General features: G+C 35.0%; 1 protein-coding gene across 8 annotated transcripts in view; it reads right to left on the bottom strand.

The window, feature by feature from the left end:
* The window catches only part of LOC114906524 (lysine-specific demethylase 6A-like), a 167344-nt gene that overhangs the window by 65904 nt on the left and 76190 nt on the right, over nt 1–25250 (bottom strand). For 7 of the 8 annotated variants that reach the window (XR_003796444.1, XR_003796445.1, XM_029241351.1 and 4 more), the window contains 6 exons: nt 23585–23619; nt 6618–6711; nt 4928–5054; nt 1366–1464; nt 1019–1238; nt 367–501 (listed from right to left, as the gene is read on the bottom strand). Coding sequence is in view for 6 of the 8 variants with exons in the window: in XM_029241351.1 (XP_029097184.1) it covers nt 367–501; nt 1019–1238; nt 1366–1464; nt 4928–5054; nt 6618–6711; nt 23585–23619 (710 nt within the window). In the remaining 2 variants the exon portion in view is untranslated. The remainder of the gene's footprint in view (nt 1–366; nt 502–1018; nt 1239–1365; nt 1465–4927; nt 5055–6617; nt 6712–23584; nt 23620–25250) is intronic. The other variant, XM_029241352.1, reaches the window with a different exon arrangement.

Genomic DNA, 25250 nt, shown 5'->3' with positions numbered 1-25250 from the left:
TTTGGGAGGATCCCACATGCTGCGGAGCAACTAGGCCCATGAGTCATGGCCGCTGAGCCTGCGCATCCAGAGCCTGTGCTCCACAACGGGAGAGGCCACAGCAGTGGGAGGCCCGCGTACCGCAAAAAATAAAAAGAAGAAATCCCTTTTAAAATCATTAAACTATACAAAAGTTTTAAATTGGTACCCCAAGTTTCTTCCCATATCAGAGGAAGTTCTATTTTGATCTAAAATCCCTTTATAATTAGATATGAAGGATTTAAATTTTTTAAAAAAGCCAATTCTACTGTAATTTAAGTCTGATCACTACCAACTGGAAAGAACCCTTAAAGCTGGGCACCTACAGAAGATAACCCAACTTCTCACCTGCTGTGCTGTGTTCATGGCACCCTGCCTGGAGGTAAGCTCTGCGGGTATTGGTAGGCTCCATGCCTCCTCAATACTAGGAAGTAATTTAGTTTTATTCTGTAGACTACCTTGTGGAAGGTTACACAACTGAGCCTAGGAAAAATTATGTAAAAAGCAAATTTAACACAGGACTACTTGAGTAATTAGCAAGTCCACCAAAACTTCCTCAATGTTACAGGTTTTTATTTTTTAAAGAAAGCAGATTATAAATTTGGGGTTTCAGATATATGCTAAGTATAAAGAGGGCAACTAGAATACACTAGCGAGAATCAGAACAAAGCTAAATTCTGTTTTTCAGAATTACCATGGATACCTTCTCATGAAATTTCAAGCAAGAGTGAAAAACAATGTGTTTTTTTCTCTAAAATGCTGTAACTTAAAAACATAGATAGCACACAAAATCATGCAAATTAACATGCATCAACAAAATAAAGATGCAAAAGAACATTTTCAATACAGTACATCTTAAAGTGAAAAATAATATCACAAAATATTAAAAAGTAAAGAAACAAGTTATTCACATCAAAACAAAAACAAACTTTCCAGCCACCCTGCTGTGCCAGTTATCATATGGAAATGTCTTTTAAAATATGCTATTTTAAAAATTTACCTGTAAAAACTTAATTCTTCCTGTGAGCATAGAGCTATTACTACAACTTTTGCTTCTAGCCGCATTTAAGTAGCATTTAATGGCATCCTGAGGTTGGTTGCAGGATTCATAGAGAGTGCCTAGGTCCATCCAGGCTGCTGCATGCCCATGGTCCAACTGTACAGCACAAATATAGGCCTGTAATGCATCCATAGGCTGATTTTGCTGCTGATAGAGCACACTGGAAAGAGAAATGAAGTTTTCTGAAACTGACTGGGTGTAAGATTATTACATAGTATATTAGATGTAGTTCAATAAACTTGTGTATCAATTAAAAATATTACAAATTTTACACACACAAGCCTTACCCTATTGAACACCAGGTATCTGCACTTGCTTCTGATTTATCAATAGACTGCCTGTAAGATATAAAGGCATCCTGAACTTTCCCAATACTTGAGTAGCACCTGAAAGAGGGGAGAAATAGATATATATATATTTATATGAAGTATTCATAAAAGCTTAAATTAACTATATTAGTTTACCAAAATTATATATATGGAAAGGAAAAATACTTATTAGCAACATGTTTACATATAGATTTAGACACTGATTTTAATCTGCATTATAATTTGCTGTTAAATGAACTTTCTCTCTTACGACTGCAAACACGTTATATAATGAACTCTTTTCAAACCATTATAGCCCAGATTTGTTCACTGCTAGAACATTCAGGTTTAAATACACAGAGCTCTTTTTATATGTACTTTATACTCAAGCTTCTTATGCTACAAGAATATAGAGCTAAAACACAAAGAGAAATTAAATGTTGATAATGATTTTAATTTCACTAGCACATCAGAATTTTCCTTTCTGAACTTACAATACTCATAACAAACATTCCTTAACTCATGAAACATACAAAACTGAGATACAGTTAATATCAAATTGCACATAAAAAAGCGGTAAAAGTAAGTTTAAAAAATGGCTATTTGTGGGTTAAGAGACATCAGAAATGCCAGTAAAAGAGAAAGAGATGCAATTTCAAAGAGTGCATACAACGTAAGAATCTAAGGCAGAATTAAAAAGGAAACAGTAATGCAAACATGCACAGATATTAGAGACTATATGAATAGTAACAGACAAAATATTTTTTAACAAAACCAAATTTCATATTATCAGACAAATGCCGTGTGTATGTATATGTATATATATACACATATATTTATAGATATTTATATATGTGTATGTGTGTGTGTGTGTATGTATGTATATATATATCCTTCCTAAATATTAGGAGAACTGGAAATATTTCCTGAAACCAGCATTTTCACATTCTGTTTTTGTTTGGGGTTTTTTTGCGGCACACGGGCCTCTCACTGTTGTGGCCTCTCCCGTTGTGGAGCACAGGCTCCGGACGCGCAGGCTCAGTGGCCATGGCTCACAGGCCCAGCCGCTCAGCGGAATGTGGGATCTTCCCGGACCGGGTCAAGAACCTGTGTCCCCCACATCGGCAGGCGGACTCTCAACCACTGCGCCACCAGGGAAGCCCTCACATTCCGTTTTTTAAAAATCAAAACAAAAATTCAATGTGTCCAAGTTTGTCTAGTCCACTGACCAGCGCTTTTCTCTCCAACACAAGTTGTCTAGGTTCCTCTGAGGTAGGCTGGTATAACAGAAGCAGCACTGAGTAAATCTGGGTTCTAGCTCTTTTTGTGACATTAATTAGCTATGTTACTTCAAAAAAACCACTTTACTTCTTTGAACTCATGTCCCCCATTTGTATTATAAGAGGGTGAACAGGGGCTTCCCTGGTGGCGCAGTGGTTGACAGTCCGCCTGCCCATGCAGGAGACACGGGTTCAAGCCACGGTCCGGGAAGATCCCATATGCTGCGGAGCAGCTGGGCCTGTGAGCCATGGCCGCTGAGCCTGCGTGTCCGGAGCCTGTGCTCCACAACGGGAGAGGCCACAGCAGTGAGAGGTCCGCGTACCGCAACACCAAAAAAAAAAAAAAAAAAAAGAGGGTGAACTAAGTTGCTGTCTGATCATTCCCAACTCTTAACAGTTTTCTGACTGTGTGAGACTATTTAACATTGTCATTACCAGTGTTATTACTGTATTACCCCATTCCTTTAACATACACATTCCAAACAAGCAGCAGCAATAATATGCAACACAGCCTTGAACACAGAGGTAACATATGGTCTCTGAAATACTAGGATCATCAAATCTCTGTAAATTTTACCAGCAGTGAGATGCCCATTCAGAGTGTCAATAAGTTTTAGAATATTTTTCACAAATTTGATTTTTCTATCAATAAAGCCAAGTAGAAGCAATATATCAAAAGGCAGAAGATAAGATAAACAAAGTTATAGAAAAAAATACTAAAAATAAACTGTCTAAAATGACAATCCTTAGCCCAAAAAGGTTAAGTATCTTCTAGTTGAGAAATCAAGACTGTTCTGTACTTGTAGAAACTTTTATCCAAAAAAGTTAAAAACAAAGCATATGTCAATGTTTTAAATTCAGATAACCTCTAATAAAGCCCTCTGTGGAATACTGCTGCTCTTAAACAGATGGGAAAGTACACCCTACTAAAATGCTGATTTTAAACATATTTCATTGTACATGGCTGTGATTAAACAGAAACAACAATAAGGATCCCTTATACTAAGAAGTCACACACAATGTAAACTACATCATGCTACAAATTTTTATCTTGGATAAAAAGGAAAAAAATATCCTGGGTCATATTCTTTTAATCTATACTAGCAAAGTGCTAATAAAAACCTAGTAGTATACGTCACACCTCTCCCTCTTTCTAAAGATAAGCCTCTTTTACAATCACTGTATGAATATTAGCTCCAAATGCCACTTATTTAGTTCACTTATTCAATTTATTAAATATTGGATCGATCTAGGCACATTGCAAGGCAATGGAAGATAGGAAAGATTCATTTCCTCCTGGAGGACCTTTAGTAGAGGAGAAAAAACTAAGTTGACAAGCAACTCAAAGTACACTCTTATATAAGCCTGGGGGAGACTACGAAAAACTCCACTGAAAGTAGCTAACTTTAATTCTTATTAAACATAGCAGAAAATCAAATATTTTAAAAAGGAACTATCCTAATACTGACACAAATATAAATATACTTTATTTTTTAAAATAGAAAGATATTAAAAACTAAAAATTAGGCGCTTCCCTGGTGGCGCAGTGGTTGAGAGTCCGCCTGTCGATGCAGGGGACACGGGTTCGTGCCCCAATCCAGGAAGACCCCACATGCCGCGGAGCGGCTGGGCCCGTGAGCCATGGCCGCTGAGGCTGCGTATCCGGAGCCTGTGCTCCGCAGCGGAAGAGGCCACAACAGTGAGAGGCCCGCGTACCGCAAAAACTAAAAAAAATTAAAATTAACACAAAACGTTAAGTTTGATTTAGACTTTATGTCAAACGTCCTAGAAAACAAAAAATTCAATGTGAAAAAGTATGGGGCAAAATTCACAGTCAAACCAAGAAGGACAACTAAATTTATAACCTTGAGAAAAGGTACCTGACATATCTAATCCAATCCATTCATTAATAGGTGGAATGAGAATTTAGACCTCAAACAATTTCAATAAATTTTTCCATAGGCTACTGGTGGTCCTCAGGTAAAATAAAAATGAATTTTCTGAAAATTCTTTAAAACTCTTCAAAACTCTCTGAAAACTAGTGATAATTCAAGTCACGTGAAGACAATGTGAAAATAAAATCTAATAAGCAAAATAAGAATTCCTCAGTAAAAGCACCTAACTCAGAGTGATCCACTTTTACCTCTCAAGAATCTCTATTATAATGTATTTAAAATAAAATGTCACTAAGCACATTATGTTATAAACATTTTAGATTATAAATCAACTCTAGGCAGCACAACCCAAGTGTCTGGTCTCACCTGCCAAGGAAATACCAAGACTGGCCAGAATTAGGATCTGCCTCCAATGACTTTTGGAGATACTGAATAGCATAGCTTTCCTTGGTGGCTTTGTCTCCTTGTAGATCCATGTTATGATGCATCCATCCTATAATTAAACAATTGCAAGCATTTATCCATAATTAAACTATTCTTCTAGTTTTGAGAATACCATGAAGCACACAAATAAATTAAAATACCCTTTTAGTACATTTGTTTATCTTGAATCAAAATTTCCCTAAATTTCAACCTACCAAAAGTAACTACTACAGAAAAATCCATTTTACTAAAAAGATATACTCAAAGCTATGAGGACTCTTAAAGAATAGAATGAAATTTGAAACATCAGGAGTACTGCATAGAAGCCATAGATAGATTCTCCTTTTCTAAATTTAATTTGGAAAAAAGTTTTCCAATTTATAAACCAAAAAATACAAAGATGATTAATTTACTTGTGCTTTAAAGGTTTATTCTGAAAATAATCTAGAAAGTCCATACTTATCTCACAGGAATCAATAAAAGTAAAAATATTCAAAGATAAATAATTAAAAACAAAAACACCTTCCCAAAGATCCTACACTTTAATTACACTAATTGTTCTCATATAATCCTAAATGTAACAACATTAGATCAAAAACAACAACAAAACACCTCCAGGGATATATGGATATCTAAATGAAAAACTGGTTCCAAAAGTTATAAAAGCAGTACAGTGCTTAATGAAGAGGTTTAGAGTTACAGCTACAGAGACAATGTTAAGACTGGATCATGAAAAAATGTTAAACATTTAAAACAAATAGAAATTAATGCTTCAGTTGTCAGTCAATTCACGTGTATAAGATTACCTTTGCAAAACTATCACTTAGGCAGAAGTATTACTAATTGCTTTTGACATTATAGGTAAAATACAGCCATTATAAAAATATTCACATTATCACAAACTTGATTAAAATTTAGAATTATTTACTCAAAACCAAAAACAGCGAAAGGAAAAACAAATTTAAAAAACCTAACCCATATATTAAATTATACATGATAAATAACCAACAAAATGAATTACTGAATATTCTTACTATCACCTGAGTAGTACTGACGCATTACTTATATTATTTTTGAACACCAAACCTTTGCTTTTAAAACATAAGAATATAACAAGTAGCTGGAGAAAATAATGAACTCTTCTATAATTTTTAGGTGAGATAGTTCCATTAAGTCATACAATGAAATATATTGTATTTCAAGCTCAATAGCACTAACCTAGCCGTTTGAATTATTTCAATTCAATTGACTTCAGAGTGCTAAGCACATGGAAATATTCAAACCTCCTCCAGAGGTCAGTTACTAAGGGGTAATTTTGAGAATTTAAAAGGCCTAGTTGCACTGGACCACTGTATTCAGATAAATTTTGAGATGAACTGTGCTAGATAGTAGGAATAAATATATTATCAACTCTTGACAAAAGAGAAGGAATACATTTACAATGGGAACATTTACAACATAAAATACTCATTTTAAATACCATCTCAAAATAATTTATGTCAAAATTAATCCTAAAACACAGAAGTTTAATGAAAACTTATTTTTAAGCAGATGAGTTACAATTGCTCCCACCCACCAGTGCCAAAATGTTTAAAATACTACAATATATAATAAAAAGTAAATTTTTATGTACCTAACTGTTGTAAAACAGTTGCTTTTACTTGTGCAGGTAGGTTTTCTGTCCCTAAAAGCTGTTCATAAGCTTCTTTTGCAGAGTGATATTTTCTCTAGAGAGTAGAAGATATTCAGACAAAAAAAAAAAAAAAAAGATAAATCATTAATACAACAAAATAAAACAGATTCATAATTATGGAGAACAGACTAGTGGTTACCAGTGGGGAAAAGGAAGGAGGAAGAGGCAAGATAGGGGGAATGGATTAAGAGGCACAAACTTCTATGTATCAAATAAATAATCTGAAAGAATATATTGCAGAACACAAGGAATATAGCCAATATTTTATAGTAACTACAAAGGCAACATGATCTTTAAAAACTGTGAATCTCTATGCTGCACAACTGAAACTTACATAATATTGTACATCAATTATACCTCAACTAAAAAAAAAAAAACCTTCAAACAGAAGGTTTTCAATATCACTGTAGATGTTAAAAAGAATTAATGGCAGGATTTAATTAACTTTTCCAGTAATAAAGTGGAATGAACACTGATGTATATGTGTATATCATAAAAACTTACTAGTATATGAAGATTTAGACAATAATATTTTATAAGTTTCAATTATTAAAAAGAATAAACGTAAAAGTTCTAATTTATTAACTGAGTATTTTACTGTAGACCACCATGTTTCAAAAAAACTAACCACCAATAAAACTACCCTTCAATATAACAAGGTATTAGTAAAATATGGCATTTATAACATTTGCTGTATCCCAAAAGTTACAAATAAAATAACTCCAACCTTAGACATTATTTAATAACATTCACAAGGGTGGAGAAATATTCTACCAGCAAATATATAATTAACCTAGAATGACTTTTGAAGATACGGACATCTTATAAAGCAAATGTAAGTGCTACTACTATCCTTTACAAAGTCTAAGACTGAGGAAAAGTAGTTATTGTCTTAATTTGCATTTTGAAATTTTTTACTTTTTTATACAAAATACTTTTGGAAAGTGTTCATAAATAAAAGTGTTTTTTAAAGACGTAACATTTCCCATAGATACGATATAATGCTCATATTAAAAGTACAGGCAGGGTTTCCCTGGTGGTGCAGTGGTTGAAGAGTCTGCCTGCCGATGCAGGGGACATGGGTTCAAGTCCCAGTCCAGGAATATCCCACATGCCGCTGAGTGGCTGGGCCCGTGAGCCATGGCTGCTGAGCCTGGGCATCTGCAGCCTGTGCTCCACAAAGGGAGAGGCCACAACAGTCAGAGGCCCACGTACCGCATAAAAAAAAAGTACAGGCAAATTTACAAATGAGACCATTGCCTACAGTTCTCCTTTAAAAATTATTAGTAAGACTAAAACCTATTATTGTTACTGTGATATTAAACACAACTCTTCCAAAATAACAGAAAAAATTAAAAAGAGAAAATCCAAAGTATGGTTTCTTTAAAACATACTTGGGAGTGGCATGGACATATATACACTACCAAATGTAAAACACTGAGTGGGAAGCAGCCACATAGCACAGGGAGATCAGCTTGGTGCTTTGTGACCATCTAGAGGGGTGGGATGGGGGGGGGGGGAGGGGACAGAGACGCAAGAGGGGAGAGATATGGGGACATATGTATATGTATAACTGATTCACTTTGTTATAAAGCAGAAACTAACACACCACTGTAAAGCAATTATACTGCAATAAAGGTGTTTAAAAAAAAAAAACTTCGAAAAACTGTTTTGGACATTTAAAAAGTGTTTGTAAAAGGGATGATAAAGTCATTTCCAGGACATTTTTATTAAATGAGCAGAGCAATATGATTCATTAAAATAAATGTATAAATTGGTGTTTAAAATATTGAGTTTTTACTTTAACCAAATGAGACAAGGAAAGAAGGAGGAAAAAAAAACCCATCTCTTTTTTTATCTCTATCATATACCCACATACATATGTACATACACACATATGTATACATAGGAAAGCCACGGCTTTAACGCAGACAGCAAACCAACATCCACAAAGAAGCCAACACTTACAAGGATAAACACTTCCCCAAGCATGAACATCCACAGTTAATAAATTCAGCAGGATACAAAATTACCAATCAAAAATCAGCTGCATTTCTATATACTAGCAGAGAATAATTAAAAAAGGAAATTACGAAAACAAGTCAACTTATCGCAACACTAAAAACAAAATTATATTTAAATTTACCGGGATTCCCTCGTGGCTCAGTAGTTAACAATCTGCCTGCCACGGGTTCAAGTCCTGGTCCGCGAAGATCCCACATGCCACAGAGCAACTAAGCCCGTGTGCCACAACTACTGAGCCTGCGCTCTAGAACCCGCAAGCCTCAACTACTGAAGCCTGTGCACCTAGAGCCTGTGCTCCACAATAAGAGAAGCCACCGCAACGAGAAGTCTGCGCACCACAACAAAGAGTAGCCCTCACTCGCAACAACTAGAGAAAGCCTGCGTGCAGCAACAAAGACCCAACACAGCCAAAAATAAATTTAAAAATTTAAAAATTACAATAAAATGAATTTACCAAATGTGTGACTTGTGTACAAAACACCACACTTTCTTTATCTACTCATCTGTTATTGATTGTTTCCACTTCTTGTCTATTGTTAGTGGTTCAACAAACACAGGACAATTCTTATTTTTTTAATGTTTTTATTTTTTATTTCTGGCTGCATTGGGTCTTTGTTGCTGCACGCGGGCTTTCTCTAGTTGCAGCGAGCAGGAGCTACTCTTGGTTGTGGTGTGCGGGCTTCTCATCGCAGTGGCTTCTCTTGTTGCTGAGCACGGACTCTAGGTGCGCAGGTTTCAGTAGTTGTAGCTCGCGGCTCTAGAGCGCAGGCTCGGTAGTTGTGGAGCATGGGCCTAGTTGCTCCGTGGCATGTGGGATCTCCCCAGACCAGAGCTCAAACCCGTGTCGCCTGCATTGGCAGGCGGATTCGTAACCACTGCACCACCAGGGAAGCCCAATCAATTTTTTTGAATAAATACTCAAAGGCTGGAAAACTGGTTGTATCCTATGATACTTCAATTTTTAATTTTTGAGGAATCTTCATACTCTGGCTGCACCATTCCCACCAACAATGTATGAGGGTCCCAATTTCTCTACATCCTCACCAACACTTGCTTTCTTTTGTTTTTTGATAATAGCATTTAGACAGATTTTAACTAATATGTGTATATATATAGTTTTTTTTAGACATGTTTTTGCACACTTAATAAACTGTAGTACAGGGTAAACATGACTTTTAAATGCATTGGGAAACCAAAAAATTCATGTGACTTGCTTTATTGCAATATTTACTTGATTGCAGTGGTCTGGAACTGAACCTGCAATATCTGTGAAGTATTCCTGCATTAAGATAACAACACTTCCTGAAGCGATTTAAAGATTCAATGTAATCTCTATCAAAATCCCACTGTATTTGCCAGAAATTTAAAAAATCATCCTAAAGTTCATATGGAATTTCAAAGGGCCTCATAGTCAAACAATCTTGAGGGGTAAAAAAGAACAAAAATTCAATTATTTACACATCCTGGGTTAAAAACTTTCATTTTTTCATCATATACTACACCTTTATCTTTTTCGTTCATCATTAATACAAAACTGCTGAAGGGAGAAATAATCCAAGTGTTTACTCACAGATGAACAGAAACTGAATTTGATATACATATATGGAGTCATCCCTGATATCTTCAGGGGATTAGTTCCAGGACCTTAGTGGATGCTCAAGTCACTTATATATGCAAAATGCAGTAGTAGATGCGTATAACCTATGCACATCCTTACATTTGTCTTCTTCATCTCTAAATTCCTTATAATACTCAGTTCAATGTAAATGCTATGTAAATAGTAGCTGGAACATAGTAAGTTCAAGTTTTGCTTTTTGGAACTTTCTGGAATTTTTTTCCCAAATATTTTTGATCTGAGGTTGGCTTAATATGAATATGCAGAACCCACAGACAGTGAGGGCTGACTGCACATATAATGGAATGTTATTTGGCCTTAAAAATAATAAAATTCTGATACATGCTACAACATGGAAAAACCTTGATGGTATTATGCTCAGTGAAATAAGTAATATACAAAAGACAAATACTGTAGGAGTCTATTTATATGAATCCGCCTGCCAGTGCAGGGGACATGGGTTCGAGCCCTGGTCCAGGAAATGCCGCGGAGCAACTAAGCCCATGCACCGCAACTACTGAGCCTGCACTCTAGAGCCTGCGAGCCACAACTACTGAAGCCCGTGAACCTAGGGCCCGTGCTCTGCAACAAGAGAAGCCACTGCAATGAGAAGCCCAAGTACTGCAACGAAGAGTAGGCCCCGCTCACCTCAACTAGAAAAAGCCGACACGTGGAAACAAAGAATCAACACAGCCAAAAAAATAAATAAATAAAATTAATTTTTTGCTTAAAAATAGAAAACTACAAACCAATATCCTTTATGCATATTTCTGCAAAAATTCTCAAAAGAATACTAACTTACTGAATTCAGCATCATATTAATAAAAAATGAGGTAGGACTTATTCCCACAATGAAAGGATGGTTCACTCAATGTAATATTGCACATTAAAAGAAAGAAGTCAAAAGAACATGTGATCAGCTCCACTGATGCAGAAAAAGAATTTCGCAAAATGTGACAAAATTCAGCATCTTTTCATGATAAAAAATATTCACCGGGACTTCCCTGGTGGTGTGTGGTTAAGAATCCACCTACCAATGCATGGGACACTGGTTTCAGCCCTGGTCTAGGAAGATCCCACATGCCATGGAGCAACTAAGCCTGTGCACAACTACTGAGCCTGTGCTCTAGCACCCATGAGCCACAACTACTGTGCCTGTGTGCCACAAGTACTGAAGCCTGTGTGCCTAGAGCCCGTGCTCTGCAACAAAAGAAGCCACCACAATGAGAACTGAGAACGCTGTGCACTGCAACGAAGAGTAGCCCCTGCTCACCACTAGAGAAAGCCCATGCACAGCAATGAAGACCCAATGCAGCCAAAAATAAATTAATTTATTTTTAAAAATACTCACCAAATTAGGAATATAGGGGAATTACTTCAATCTGATGAAGGGCACTTATGAAAAACCAAAGTGATTACATAGCAGCTTTATTCATAACTGCCACAATTTGGAAGAAACCATTATATCCTTCAGTAGATGAATGGATAAATAAACTCGGTTCATCCAGACAATGGAATATTATTCAGAGCTAAACAGAAATGAGGTATCAAGCCATAAAGGGATATGAAGGAAACTTAAATGCATATTACTAGGTCAAAGAACCCAACCTGAAAAGACCACAGTCTCTATGATGCCAACTCTCTGATATTCTGGAAAAGGCAAAACTATGAAGGCAATAAAAGATGTGTGATTGCCGGGCATTGGGGGAGGCAGAAGGGTTAACTGGAAGAGAACAGAGGATTTTCAGAGCTGTGAAAACACTCTGTATGATACCATAATGATAGATAAATGTAATTATAAATTTGTCCAAATCCACAGAATGTACAACACTAAGAATGAACCGTAATGTAAACTCTGAACTTTGGGTGATGATGGATTGTCAACACAAGTTATTAACTGCAATAAATGTACCACTCTGGTGGGGAATGTTAATAACATGGAAGGCTATGGGGCAATAAATATATACAAAGTCTCTGCAATTTTGCAGTGATCCTAAAAATGCATGGGAAAAAAGTATTAAAAAAATGGTGAACATAATACACAATGCTGAAAAAGTGAAAGACTACTCACTAAAACCAATAAAGAGACAAGGATATCTATTTTCACTACAGCATTCAAAATTTTATCCAGAGGACTTAGGCAAGAAAAATAAAAGATATCTGACTTGTAAATGAAGAAGTTAAATTATTGTATCTGCAGATGACATGACCATTTTAATGACTAATTCAATTACTTTGAAAGAGGGCTCTTCAGGCTATCAAATTCTCCTTCAGTGAATTTTGCTACTTTGTGTCTTTTAAGGAATTGATCCATTTTATCTAAGTTATAAAATTTCTTGGCATAGAGCTGTTCAGGCATTCCCTTACCGTACTGGTAATGTATGTGGACTGAGCTGTGATATGATGCTTGGTTTTATATGTCAGCTGACTGGGCTAAGGAATGCCCAGACTGCTAATGAAACATTATTGCTGGGTGTTATCTGTGTATTTCTGGAAGAGATTCCATTTGGATGGATAGACTGAGTAAAGAAGATTGCCCACCCTCCTCAATGTGGGTAGGCATCAGCCAATACAAACAAAAAAAAAGGCAATGGAAGTGTAACTTTGCTCACTGCCTGCTTGAGAATGGAACGTCATCTTCTGCTTTCAGATACTCGAACTCGCGGTTCTTGAACTAAAGAATTAGACAGATTTGGACTAAAGTTTCTTTGGCTTGCAGACACAATTCCATCAGCAAGTTCCTATAATAAATGTACACACACAAACAATATACACATACACACATACTATATATATTTATACATGCAAACATATACACACCCATACGCTCCTATTCGCTGTTTCTCTGGAAAATCCTGGCTAATACAAGTGACAACCCCTCTTTCTTCTTTTTCTTTTGTTTCTTTCCTTCTTATTTATCTGTTGAAAATTTTAAAATGTTTTTCATTGTGATGATTACCCCTCATCACATGAATGAAAGAGGATTTATCTTCTTTCATTCTTCATAATGGTAGTTGTGTCTTTTTTTCCTCCGATAGCTGAAACTGAGGTCTATCAAATCTGTTAACAAAGAACAAGTTTCCAATTTTGTTCATACTGTTTTTTCTTTTCAATTTCATTGATGTCTGATCTTATCTTTCTTAGTTTCTTCCTTCTGCTTGCCTTCAGCTTCATTTGCTCTAATTTCTCTCAAGGTAAAAGCTGAGGTTACTGACGTTAGATCTTTCTCATTTTCCGTACAAGCATTTAAGCTATACATTTCATTCTAACTCTCTAACCACAAGCCACAAATTCTGAGGCTGTATTTTCACTTTTATAATTAAAATTTTTTTTAGTTTTTCTTGTGACTTCTTTTAGACCCATAGTTTAGAACTATACTGTTAAATGTTCAACTATATGAGAATTTTTTGCTACCATACTGTCAGGAGCTTATAATTACACTGTGTTTTAAGAACGTACTTAGTATAATTTGTTATAAACTCTTTTAAAGTTTGTATATAAACTCTTTTAAACTTTCAAGGTGTAGTCCATGGGCCAGAAGGTTACCCATGTTAACGAATGCTCCATGTACCATGAAAGCTGTTAAGACGCTACTATTAACTGTGTGTTCTATATAAGTCAATCAGTTCATAACATGATTGATAATACTGTTATTTAGACTGACAAATTGATCATACACTGTTCAAGTTATCCTGAATATATTTTTTTTTCTGTAGTTGATTATTCATTTATTGACTAAGGCTTATTAAGATTCCAGGGAGAATAGCTGATTCATCCACCTCTCATAACCTGATTTATTTTGATGCTCTGTTGCCAGCTGTACCCATGTTAGGATCCTTATGTCCTTTTGGAGAATATATTTCTATATTCCTTTGCTGAAAAGGTATCTTTGTCATTAGATTTAACTGAGTTTATAAAATATACCCATAACAAATCTAACCCCATCACAAAGAATACTATACCATTTCCAAGTATAGTGAGTGTAGCTATCCTTTCTCAGAATATTCCCAATTTCTCCTTCCTGTCCCTATTAATATTGTTATTTCATTTTATATATCCATATGCTATAAACACCCAATATACTGTATATTGTCACTATTAATGTCTTAAAGAAGAAGATATTGAGGGACGTCCCTGGTGGTGCAGTGGTTAAGAATCTGCCTGCCAATACAGGGGACAGGGGTTTGAGCCCTGGTTCAGGAAGAGCTCACATGCCGCGGAGCAACTAAGCCCGTGCACCATGACTACTGAGCTCTAGAGCCCGCAAGCCGCAACTACTGAGCCCACGTGCCACAACTGCTGAGGCTGCATGACACAACTACTGAAACCTGCGTGCCTAGAGCCCATGCTCTGCATCAAGAGAAGCCACCGCAATGAGAAGCCCATGCACCACAACGAAGAATAGCCCCCACTTGCCACAACCAGAGAAAGCCCGTGCACAGCAACGAAGACCCAATGCAGCCAAAAATAAATAAATAAATTTATTTTTTAAAAGAGTATTTCTCCTACACATCACAAAATAAATTTCGATTTTAATTTTGTCTAATTTATAGAAAAAATGTAAACATACTACAGAGTTCTAATAGAGTTATACTAAATTTTCTGTATTATTGATGTTAGCATGACATACATCACAATGAATGAACCAATGTGGATATACAGTTATTACTGAAACTCATACTCTATCCAATGTCCCTTTTACCTAATATCATTTTGCTGTTTCAGGATACCACATTTTATTTAGTTGCCATGTCTCCTTCAGTTTCTTTTGACTATTATAGAGTCTCAGGTTTTGATTAGTTTAATAGAAGTTTTTAGTAGCACTGGCAAGTACTTTTTAAGAGTTCTGTGTATTTGGAGTTTGTGTGATATTTTCCTCCTGGTTAGAATGGGGAAATGTATTTTCAGAATGAAGACTATAGAGGTAAAGTACTCTTCCCATCATCTCCTATCAAGGATACATCATATCAAACATGACCTACTACTGATGCTGTTAACTATGTTCACCAGGCTAACATACAGTGTTTGTCAGTTAGCTCCACTGAAAAGTTCCCCACCACTAACTCTTTCCACAAATGTACTCTCTGAACAGAAGTAATTATTTTCAGTTCACAAGAGAGGCACCTCTTTGATGGGGTAGTCTATAAGTAATTTGTAATTCTTCTCTGAAAAGATAATGGCACCTGTCATAGAATTCTATGTAGGTAGATTATTCTTTCAACACCTGGAGGGGATATTTTACTCCTATACTCTTTGCGCCTGCATGGTTCTGATAAGAAGTCTTACAATGATTTTTACCCTGATTCATCTATAAGTAAGATGGTTTTTCTCATCATTTCTTTTTATTGTTAGAATAATGATAATCAAAAGTTTCATCCTTTGTCCTTTTTTTTTTGTGGTACGCGGGCCTCTCACTGTTGTGCCCTCTCCTGTTGCGGAGCACAGGCTCCAGACGCGCAGGCTCAGCGACCATGGCTCACGGGCCCAGCTCTCCGCAGCATGCGGGATCTTCCCAGACCGGGGCACGAAACTCGGCAGGCGGACTCTCAACCACTGCACCACCAGGGAAGCCCTGTCCTTTCATTTTTAAGCCCTTTTTTCTCCTTACAATTACTTATGTTCAATTGTCACTGAATTGATTGCATAAGGTCTACATAATCATTCATGGTATGATTACTTCTAAACAAAACCTGAATTACATTTATCTTTATGTACAATTTTCAATCCGTTTATAAAAATGAATTCTGGGTCTTCCCTGGTGGCGCAGTGGTTGAGAGTCCGCCTGCCGATGCAGGGGACACGGGTTCAAGCCACGGTCCGGGAAGATCCCACATGCCGCGGAGCGGCTGGGCCCATGAGCCATGGCCTCTGAGCCTGCACGTCCGGAGCCTGTGCTCCGCGGTGGGAGAGGCCACAACAGTGAGAGGCCTGCGTACCGCAAGAAAAAAACAAAAAAACAACATCAACAACAACAAAAAACTATTAAATCATTTCAATTACCCACATTTGATAATTTTGAAGCAAATCCTAGACATTATCATTGTTATATCCATAAATACATTAGTATATATCCTATAATATACATAACTATGTTTTCTATAACAAGTACATTGCCCTTAAAAAATGACAATAATTACTTAATATTAAATTTCCACTGTATATCAAAATTTCTCACACAACTTTCTCCTAGCTGCCTTTTTATGGCTGGTTTAACTCAGGACCCAAACAAGGTCCAACCATTGAATCTGGATAGATTTCTTAAAAATCTTTTAATTTATAGGATTTCCTTTGCCTTCCCTTAACCTCCCACCCACTCTAAAGTCTTAAAATTTTACTGCACAATCTACGTTGTTTATCCTGTACCCTACCCATTCCAAGTTTTTTCCTTTCTCCAGTCTTCTTAAACCAGTACATAGAAGAAAAAGAGTTGATTTCAGTTTCCCTTTTTTGCAAGAAATAACCACAAATGGTGGTATTTTTAAAATTCTACTATTGACTTTTTGGCCTTTTAAAAATTTCCTTCTGATAACGATATTAAAAAATCCACACACTCTAAAATCCACACACTCAAACCCACACAAATTTAAGCCCTTACAGATGGTTTTTCTTTTTTATAACACAAGTGCCTGATATAAGCTTTGCTCTGAAATATCCACTAGAAAGCTGGCTAATCTGAATAAATACAGTGCCAGCTATGTGACTAGATAAAGAACCAGGCTGCCCGCCACGCATGCACCACCACCCTCAACTTTGTATTAGAAATCATAGCTGACTTAGATAACTTATCCTTTAGGCTGCACGTTTTTCTCTTCCTGAGCTTTAAATTCCTGCTCACACGTTTTAAATTCACCAATAAAAAGTGAAATCTTGAAACCCTCCTTTGATTCCAATAAAAGCAGAACTCTACATGCTCTTCCTTCCCAAGGGCGACATGCAATCACAGTAAGAACTGGAAGGGCAGGTCCAGCCACAAGGGTTTTTACTGACTTAGAGCAGCACACAACAACAAAGTATAAGTTGAGAGAGGTACACTATATTAACTTCTATTTAATCATACTGTTTCTGTCATCTTCTTGTAGATAAGCAGTTATTAAAACTTCTAACGATTTATCCTTTGGCTTTTTCATATAATAACACACATATGTACAAATAAGTTATAGTTTACCTGACACATTGCTTCATTTTCCTCTATTCACTTAAAAATATATATGATATCCTCCCAAAGGATACACAAAAATGAATATTCCTCATTCCATTAACATATGAATGATTACACTAGATACTACAAAATACACCGTATTTTATTCAACTTCTTCCCAAGTGACAGATATCTGAGTTATCCTTGATATCTCCCTGTAAAGCACTTGATCTCATTGACCTATTTTATTTTCTGCATAATATTCAACACACTGAATGATTATTGTCTCTTTTCCCAAAAGAAAACAACTTTCTATTTTTACAGAAATTTATCCCACTTTTTTGGGATACCAAAAAAACTAACCATAAATTTAAGGAAATGTCCTCCATCTTCCTCATGGAGGGCTACTTACACAAGGATAGAAAGAAACCGAACAAAGAAGAGTATGACAAAGCACCCACCTTTCCCTTTACGGCACTGGGGAACCATAACATTTCTAGTTGAGCATGGCAACAGGTCCTGTCAAATACATCTCAAGTATGTAGGTATGTCTCAAAATTACTATAACCTTGATAAAGGGTGAACTAAAATCTAAAATCATACAAGGCCTTGTAAGAAGACCATTAAAAAAAATAATAAAACCATTTTTATTTTATTTTATTTTTTTTGCGGTACGCGGGCCTCTCACCGCTGTGGCCTCTCCCGCCGCGGGGCACAGTCTCCAAACGCGCAGGCTCAGCGGCCACGGCTCACAGGCCCAGTCGCTCCGCGGCACGTGGGATCCTCCCAGACCGGGGCATGAACCCGTGTCCCCTGCATTGGCAGGCGGACTCTCAACCACTGCGCCACCAGGGAAGCCCAAGAAGCCCATTTTTAGATCACATTATTGCCTCACTGGATTATGGTGATCTTTCCCCAATATAAGAATTGGCCAGGGGAAAAAAAGGAAAACTGAAACAAGCCCAGAAGTTAAAATGATCTCTGTATGTTTTCATACATGTAGTCTGGCATTCAGTAAATAATTCAAAGCAAATTGTAAAGAAGTAAAAATAAAGGAAAGAAAAATTAAGTAAAAACAAAGGCAACAGGAGATTCAGATACCAGAATTATCAATGACTTTCAAATAACTAGGATTAGTATGTTCAAGAAAATAAATGATGAATAATTTCAGCCCAGAATCAAGAACTATGTAAAAATCCATCAGAAATTTTAGGAAAAAAAGGGAATAATTAAGAACTCAGTGGGCTTAACTGCAGATTTGATATAGAAAATGAGAAGATAAGTGACCTGAAAAATAAACCAGAAGAAAATACAGATAAAGAGAGAGAAAAAGAAGTAAAAAATACAGGTAAAAATAGAAAAGACAGTGGAAATCTGTAATGTACAGGTACTTGGACCCTTAAAGGAAAAAAGATAATTGGGCAAAAGTAGTTTTTGAAGAAATAACCTCCCTGCAAAACATAAAAGGAGAACACGGTATAGATTCAAAAAATACAAGAAACCACAAACAGAAAACCATAAGGAATTAGGATCATGGTAGCAAAATGGCAGGAAACTAAATACAAATAAAAAATTTTAAGTAATCAGAAAATAAAAAACCAGCGTGAAGATAAGCTTCACCTTCTAAGAATCAACAAGGGAATCATGAGACTTCAAGAAACAATACAGCTTAACAACAGTGGAACATAAATTTCAAACTGTGGAAATAAAAACAGAATTCCATGCCCATTGAAAACATTCATAACAAAAAAAAAAAAGGAGGAAGAGTTGTAGTCGAAAATCAGGGCACACTAACACACATAATTATGTTTAATACTATTACCATACATACTTCTTCAAGAACGGATTTAATGGATAAGCAAGAATTTTTAAATTAAAAAGCTGAAAAGGATATAGAAAAACCTGAACACAACCAAGTCTACACAGCTATACCACAGTATACCCAAGAACAACTAAATACACGTTTCTTTCTAATAAAAACATGAATCATTAACCAACACCGATGATACCATGGCCCAAAAGCAATATAAAAAATTACAACTGATTTAAATAATAAAAGGGTAAACAACAAATTTAAGATGGAGATCAATACCAAAAACATAATCATAGAATTCTTTCATCGTTGTATATGTTATTCAACATATTACATAACCACAGGTCAAACAAAACAACAAATCACAGGTGAAATTAGAAAATATTCTGAAATAAGTACAAAACATAGCAAGTTTTTAAAATGCATCAAATCATGTTTGGAGAAAAAAATACTTTAATTCACATTGTTTTTAAAACTAGAGATCAATCACCTATGTATGTCAAAAATTAATAAAAAATAACGCTAAATTAAACCCAAAGAAAGTAGTAAGAGAGCAGCAATTAATAAAATAGAAAGCAATCACATAATAGAAGCATATGAAAGGTTATTACATTTGACAAACCCTGGCAAGACCAATCAATAAAAAAAGGTGCTCACCACAGATCTTTACACACTTTTTAAGAAAATATTATGAACCAATTCATGCCAATAATTAAGATGAAATCAAAAAAAAATTATCTTCCCTATAACAGAACTGAATCAAAATAAAGATCTACAACTCTCCAAAAGTAGTGACAAATACTGCCTTTCAAATGTAACCATAATCAAAACTCTTTCAATTATGAAAAATCCAGTCCTAAATGGCTTAGACACTAAATTTTTCAAAACATTATGAGAAGAAATATAGTAACAATCTGTAACACAAACTCTTCCAGAGAATACAAAAATAAGGTAGCATTTCCAAAGCACTTTTGTAAAACAGTATAATCATCATTCTAAAGTCTCCAAAGGGCAGTACAAAAAGGTGAAAACCAATCTCATGAACAAAGACACAGAAAACTTGTATGTAACATTAACAAACTAGAACTATAGTAATATTTAACAACAATAATACATCTCAATCTAGTATATTTACTTCAGGACTACAAGGCTGCATTATAATTTGAAAGATTGACATTAATTTCCAATTCCACACTAGGTGCAGAAAACAGACTTTTCTTTATTTCTCTCGCTAAATCCAGTTAAAAGCACTCCAAACTCTGTTTGCTTATTTTATATGTAATATCGGAAAAATATGGAAAAAAGTAAACCATTCACTGATCTGTGGACTGAAGGAAAAATACAGCAGTAAATATATATATTTTAAATTTGTTTAGTTGGGGTTTTGGGGTTTTTTTATTTCGTTTTTTGTTCGTTGGTTTGTTGTTTACTTTTGCCTCCTAAATTCCTTACTAAGTTCTGGAGAAGCCATACTTGGAAATACCAACAACTATAAAGAGCAAAATCTTCAAGAAAAGACTGATCTATACAGGTAAAAAAGATCAGTAAAAGTGGCAGCCAAAGAAGTCAGAAAACTTTAAGACAGTAAGTGCTCTACTCCAGCAAATACCAGGTAGTCTACTCTCACCCTCATCAGCAGTCTACATATACAATGAAACAGCATACAATTATATATACATAGTGTGCCAATGTCAATTTCCCATCTCAATATTGTATTACAATTACAGAAGATGTAAACACTTGAAGAAGAGATGAGGTGAAAGGTACACTGTATCTCCTGTGCATATTTGCTACTTCCTGTGAATTTGCAATTATTTCAAAACAAGGAGTTTGAAAAAAATCAGTAGAACTCATGAGAATACCAGAATAAGGGTAAACTTCTGTTTTCATTTAAAAACCCTCAGAAACCATCTAAATAAATAAATGATTTTAAAACAGTAAATAATAACCCTATCAAATTTCAGAAAACAAAATTATCATCTTTCAGGAAGATGAAACTGTAAGAATATGACAGAGTATTTATAAATAAGAACTTTTATGTGTAGGTTAAAATTAGAAAAATCAAGAAGACCTACATAGAAAATTATATTTTACTCAAATTATTTTATGAAACTATAATCAACTATAAGTAGAATTTTTTTTATAATGGGAGAACTATCTTGGATTAACAAGAAGAAGATATTCACTGAAATGAAGAATTCTTGTAGATACCAAATGAAAGTATACTACTCATACTTTCCTTTCTGAGAATATCTCAGTTTATATTTCATGCCCCCATTCTATTAAAGTGCCATCAACTATAAAATTTAATAACACCACAATCTAATTTTTTTAAATTCAAATGGGAAAGTTCTATAACTTAATTGATTACTTGGGTTTAATATTTATTCTTTTCCTTCTTTGAAAACTGCAATGAAATTAAGATAGTTTAACATCCGAAAATACCAAATGGTCATAACATAGTAATCCCTCCGTATTTGTGGCAGCTTGGTTCCATGACACCCGAGGATACCAAAATCCGCTCAAGATACCTTACATAGAACAGTTTAGTAGCCTCGGCTGTGTGAGTTCCCAGGTTCTGTATTGCAGATTCTTATCTTACCTGCAGTAAGGAACCTGCAGATTTGTTGGGCCAGCTAAAGATTGAATATACTGGGCTTCCCTGGTGGCGCAGTGGTTAAGAATCCGCCTGCCAATGCAGGGGACACGGGTTTGAGCCCTGGCCCGGGAAGATCCCAAATGCCGCGGAGCAGCGAAGCCCATGCACCACAACTACTGAGCCTGTGCTCTAGAGCCTGTGAGCCGCAACTACTGAAGCCCGTACACCTAGAACCTGTGCTCCGCAGCAAGAGAAGCCACTGCAATGGGAAGCCCACGCACCGCAACTAGAGAAAGTCCGCATGCAGCAACGAAGACACAACACAGCCAAAAATAAAATAAATAAATTTATTTAAAAAAAAAAAGATTGAATATACCTAAAATCACTTTGCCTACATCAACAGATTAAGGGGGAAAAAGAAAACACTCAATGAATAAAAACTCTATACTTAACAAAGACTCAGACGGAGGTAAGAATTTTTATCTATAACAATAGATATAAGAAGGCTGCCATTCCATGTTATAAAATAGAAATTAGCAGGTTACCAGAATATCCTACCTTGATACCAACTCTGATTCAGAAAATATGGAAATTTCAGGGGTGTTTTCTGGGGAGTAAGGGAAGATGGACAGGGTATAGAAACCTGACGTCAATTTTTTTAAAGCTCCCCAAAATGTCTAACCCATAAGCAGGGTTTGGGAACTTGACACTTAAATGATCTCAAACTATCTTACTACATCTATTTATAATATGAATAAAGGAAGATGCCAGCATCTTTCCTTGTTTGGTATAAATTTGCATAGTATCTACCCTCAACCCATTAATTTATACTTGGACTAAAAACAAAAGAATAGACCTCACAAATGTTTACTACATAACAAGTGCTTTTTCACCCCTGAAAAGCTGCTATTAAATGCATGTTATAACTCAACTGAAATACAATCTTAAATGTTCAACTACTCATACTATTGATAAACTCTATGTACTTTCTCCAGCCTCCTAGCAACTTCCTGATTTCTGATCACAGATTGTAAATTTATATGATACTACAGTTTTTAATCTAACAGCCAAACAAAATATGCTATGCACAAAATATTACAAAGTTAAACTGAAACAGTTTTTAAAGCCAATGTTGAAGTTATGACAGTACCATTAAAGGGTGACTATACTTTATGTTACAAATAAGATGTTTTAAAGACACTTCAATATTACAGAAACACAGAAGCAATTATTCTAAGACAATATCATTTCAAACAGGCAAAAATATTTTGGAAAAATACACATACTAACATCAGAATGGTAGAACACTTCCTAAGTAAAGTCATTTCCAACCACGCAGATGACTCAATTTAGAGGCAAACTGCATTAACTGACAATTCCTAGTGCACAGCCAGAGAATGTTTTGGAAATTTATTAAATCACAGTGAGTTGAAAATGGTTACCAAAACTATACTCATTCTCAATACAAACCTCAAATTCCTTCATGTCTCTTGTTTGGTTTTATCACTAACCTAAATTTCAAACACATTTAATGAGTTTGAAATATTAAATATATGCAGGAGTTTATGCTCAAAACTGAACTAAAATTTATCGATAATTATTTCATTTAAAGTATGAAAGTGTAAAATATGAAACCGTCTTATATAATTTTTATTTCACTTGAAGTATGGATAAGGATTTTGTTCTTGTTTTCAGTATAGTAAATTAAAACACTTACCTGGGTTTCATACAAGTGGGCAATATGAAACTGAACTACAAAGGATCATGGAAAAGAATTAATTACAATACAGCTGAGTTTAAAGTAATGAATGAAAATAGAGATTATACAACATTTAAAACATAAGGAAATGCGAAAGCAATGGAGCACAAATTTGATTTAGAAGTGCAACTTTTGTTTTTAATAGAACAATGTACAAATAAATCTATAAAGATCATGGGCATGCTAAGGAAACATAATTAAAAGCCATTATTAAATAAAAATTTAATCCACTTATTTTTAATTCTAAGAAGACACATTAAAATACATTAAAAACATTAAACATCAACAGTAAATAAGTATACTAAATTAAATCAGCAATATTAAATAAACATAGCCTTTCAAATGTATATATCCTAAAACATGATATTCAAAATGTTCACCTTAAAAATATAGTAAAGCTATTAAATAAAGACATGTTTTTAAACATACACGTTTTTCTTCAGAATAAATCTATTTAAGCATTTTTTTTTAAGTCATAGATCGAAACAGTATTAGTAAAAGCACACACAAGAAATGACTTTGTTCTGGATATTCAGAATTTAGTGACTTTTACTTAAAGAAAAAAGTCGTACCACCTAAAAAGCAAAATTATAAACTAAGTATATATGATAAATCAGATAAAGGTATATAACACATTTGCTCCTTCTTTTTTCCCCCCCAAGCTCTTCCTGTTACTTAGTTTGCAATTACCAGAACATGAAAGATTCAATGAAAACCGTAAGGATCAATAAAACAAAATTACAATAATTACAACTAAATTCTAGCTATTTAAATTCTGTGGGGTTTATGTGTCAATAACAAATCTCTTTTCATGTTTTCTTTTAGGCTGTAACTAGAAGAAGCTTTCAAAATTTTACAGAGAACATAAAATGTGGAATACTTTCCAGAAATGTCTTAAAGGAATCATGAAATTCTCATAAGTAACAAGATGTTTATTTTCATGTCCTTTCCTCGTCCTCCCACCCCATCCTTATCTTTCATTCTCTTTCAGCAAATGGCCCTGAAGATTATATTCTCTTTACGAAGCATTAAAAAACTACCAATTCTTAAGCTCAGCTCTTAAAAACTGTGATTTAGTGATCCTGTGGTATAAAGGCCTGAAAAGCTGTCTCCTTTAATAAACTCCCTAGCTTTCTAATAACTTCTCCACATCCAGATTAGCAAACACTGCACTAGATATCCATAATTTCCTGCACATAACAGAGAAAAATTATCTAAAATTTTGTAATTAACTCTAAAATCAAATAAATTTTGGGTACAAAGGCACTGCTCTCCCAAAGTGTTTACACATTACAAGTTAACAAACCTCCTATGAAAAACATCTTCTTCAGAGAAAAGGAAAATTCTATCACAATAACTAAATAAACAAAATACAATTCACACATTTTTTTCTAGTCTCATATATAAAAACAACCTCTTTATTTAATAGGTTAAGTGATTTTCTTCCTCTTCACTGCCCTTTCCCAACATAACCTCAAATCCAGTTAACAGAAATTTCATCTCCATTATTTGACAGAAATAAGGAGAAAGTTAGGGAACTTAAATCCCATTTTTCTCATCTTCATATCCATCTAATAAGTAACAAGAAAGAAAAGACTATCTAACTGGCACCCTAACACCATGT

Source organism: Monodon monoceros, unplaced genomic scaffold, assembly GCF_005190385.1.
Source record: "Monodon monoceros isolate NGI ecotype Baffin Bay Population unplaced genomic scaffold, NGI_Narwhal_1 Super_Scaffold_22, whole genome shotgun sequence".
Lineage (NCBI taxonomy): Eukaryota > Metazoa > Chordata > Mammalia > Artiodactyla > Monodontidae > Monodon > Monodon monoceros.
Note: the sequence above shows the minus strand (reverse complement) of the source record. Positions and strands in the feature narration are given on the sequence as shown.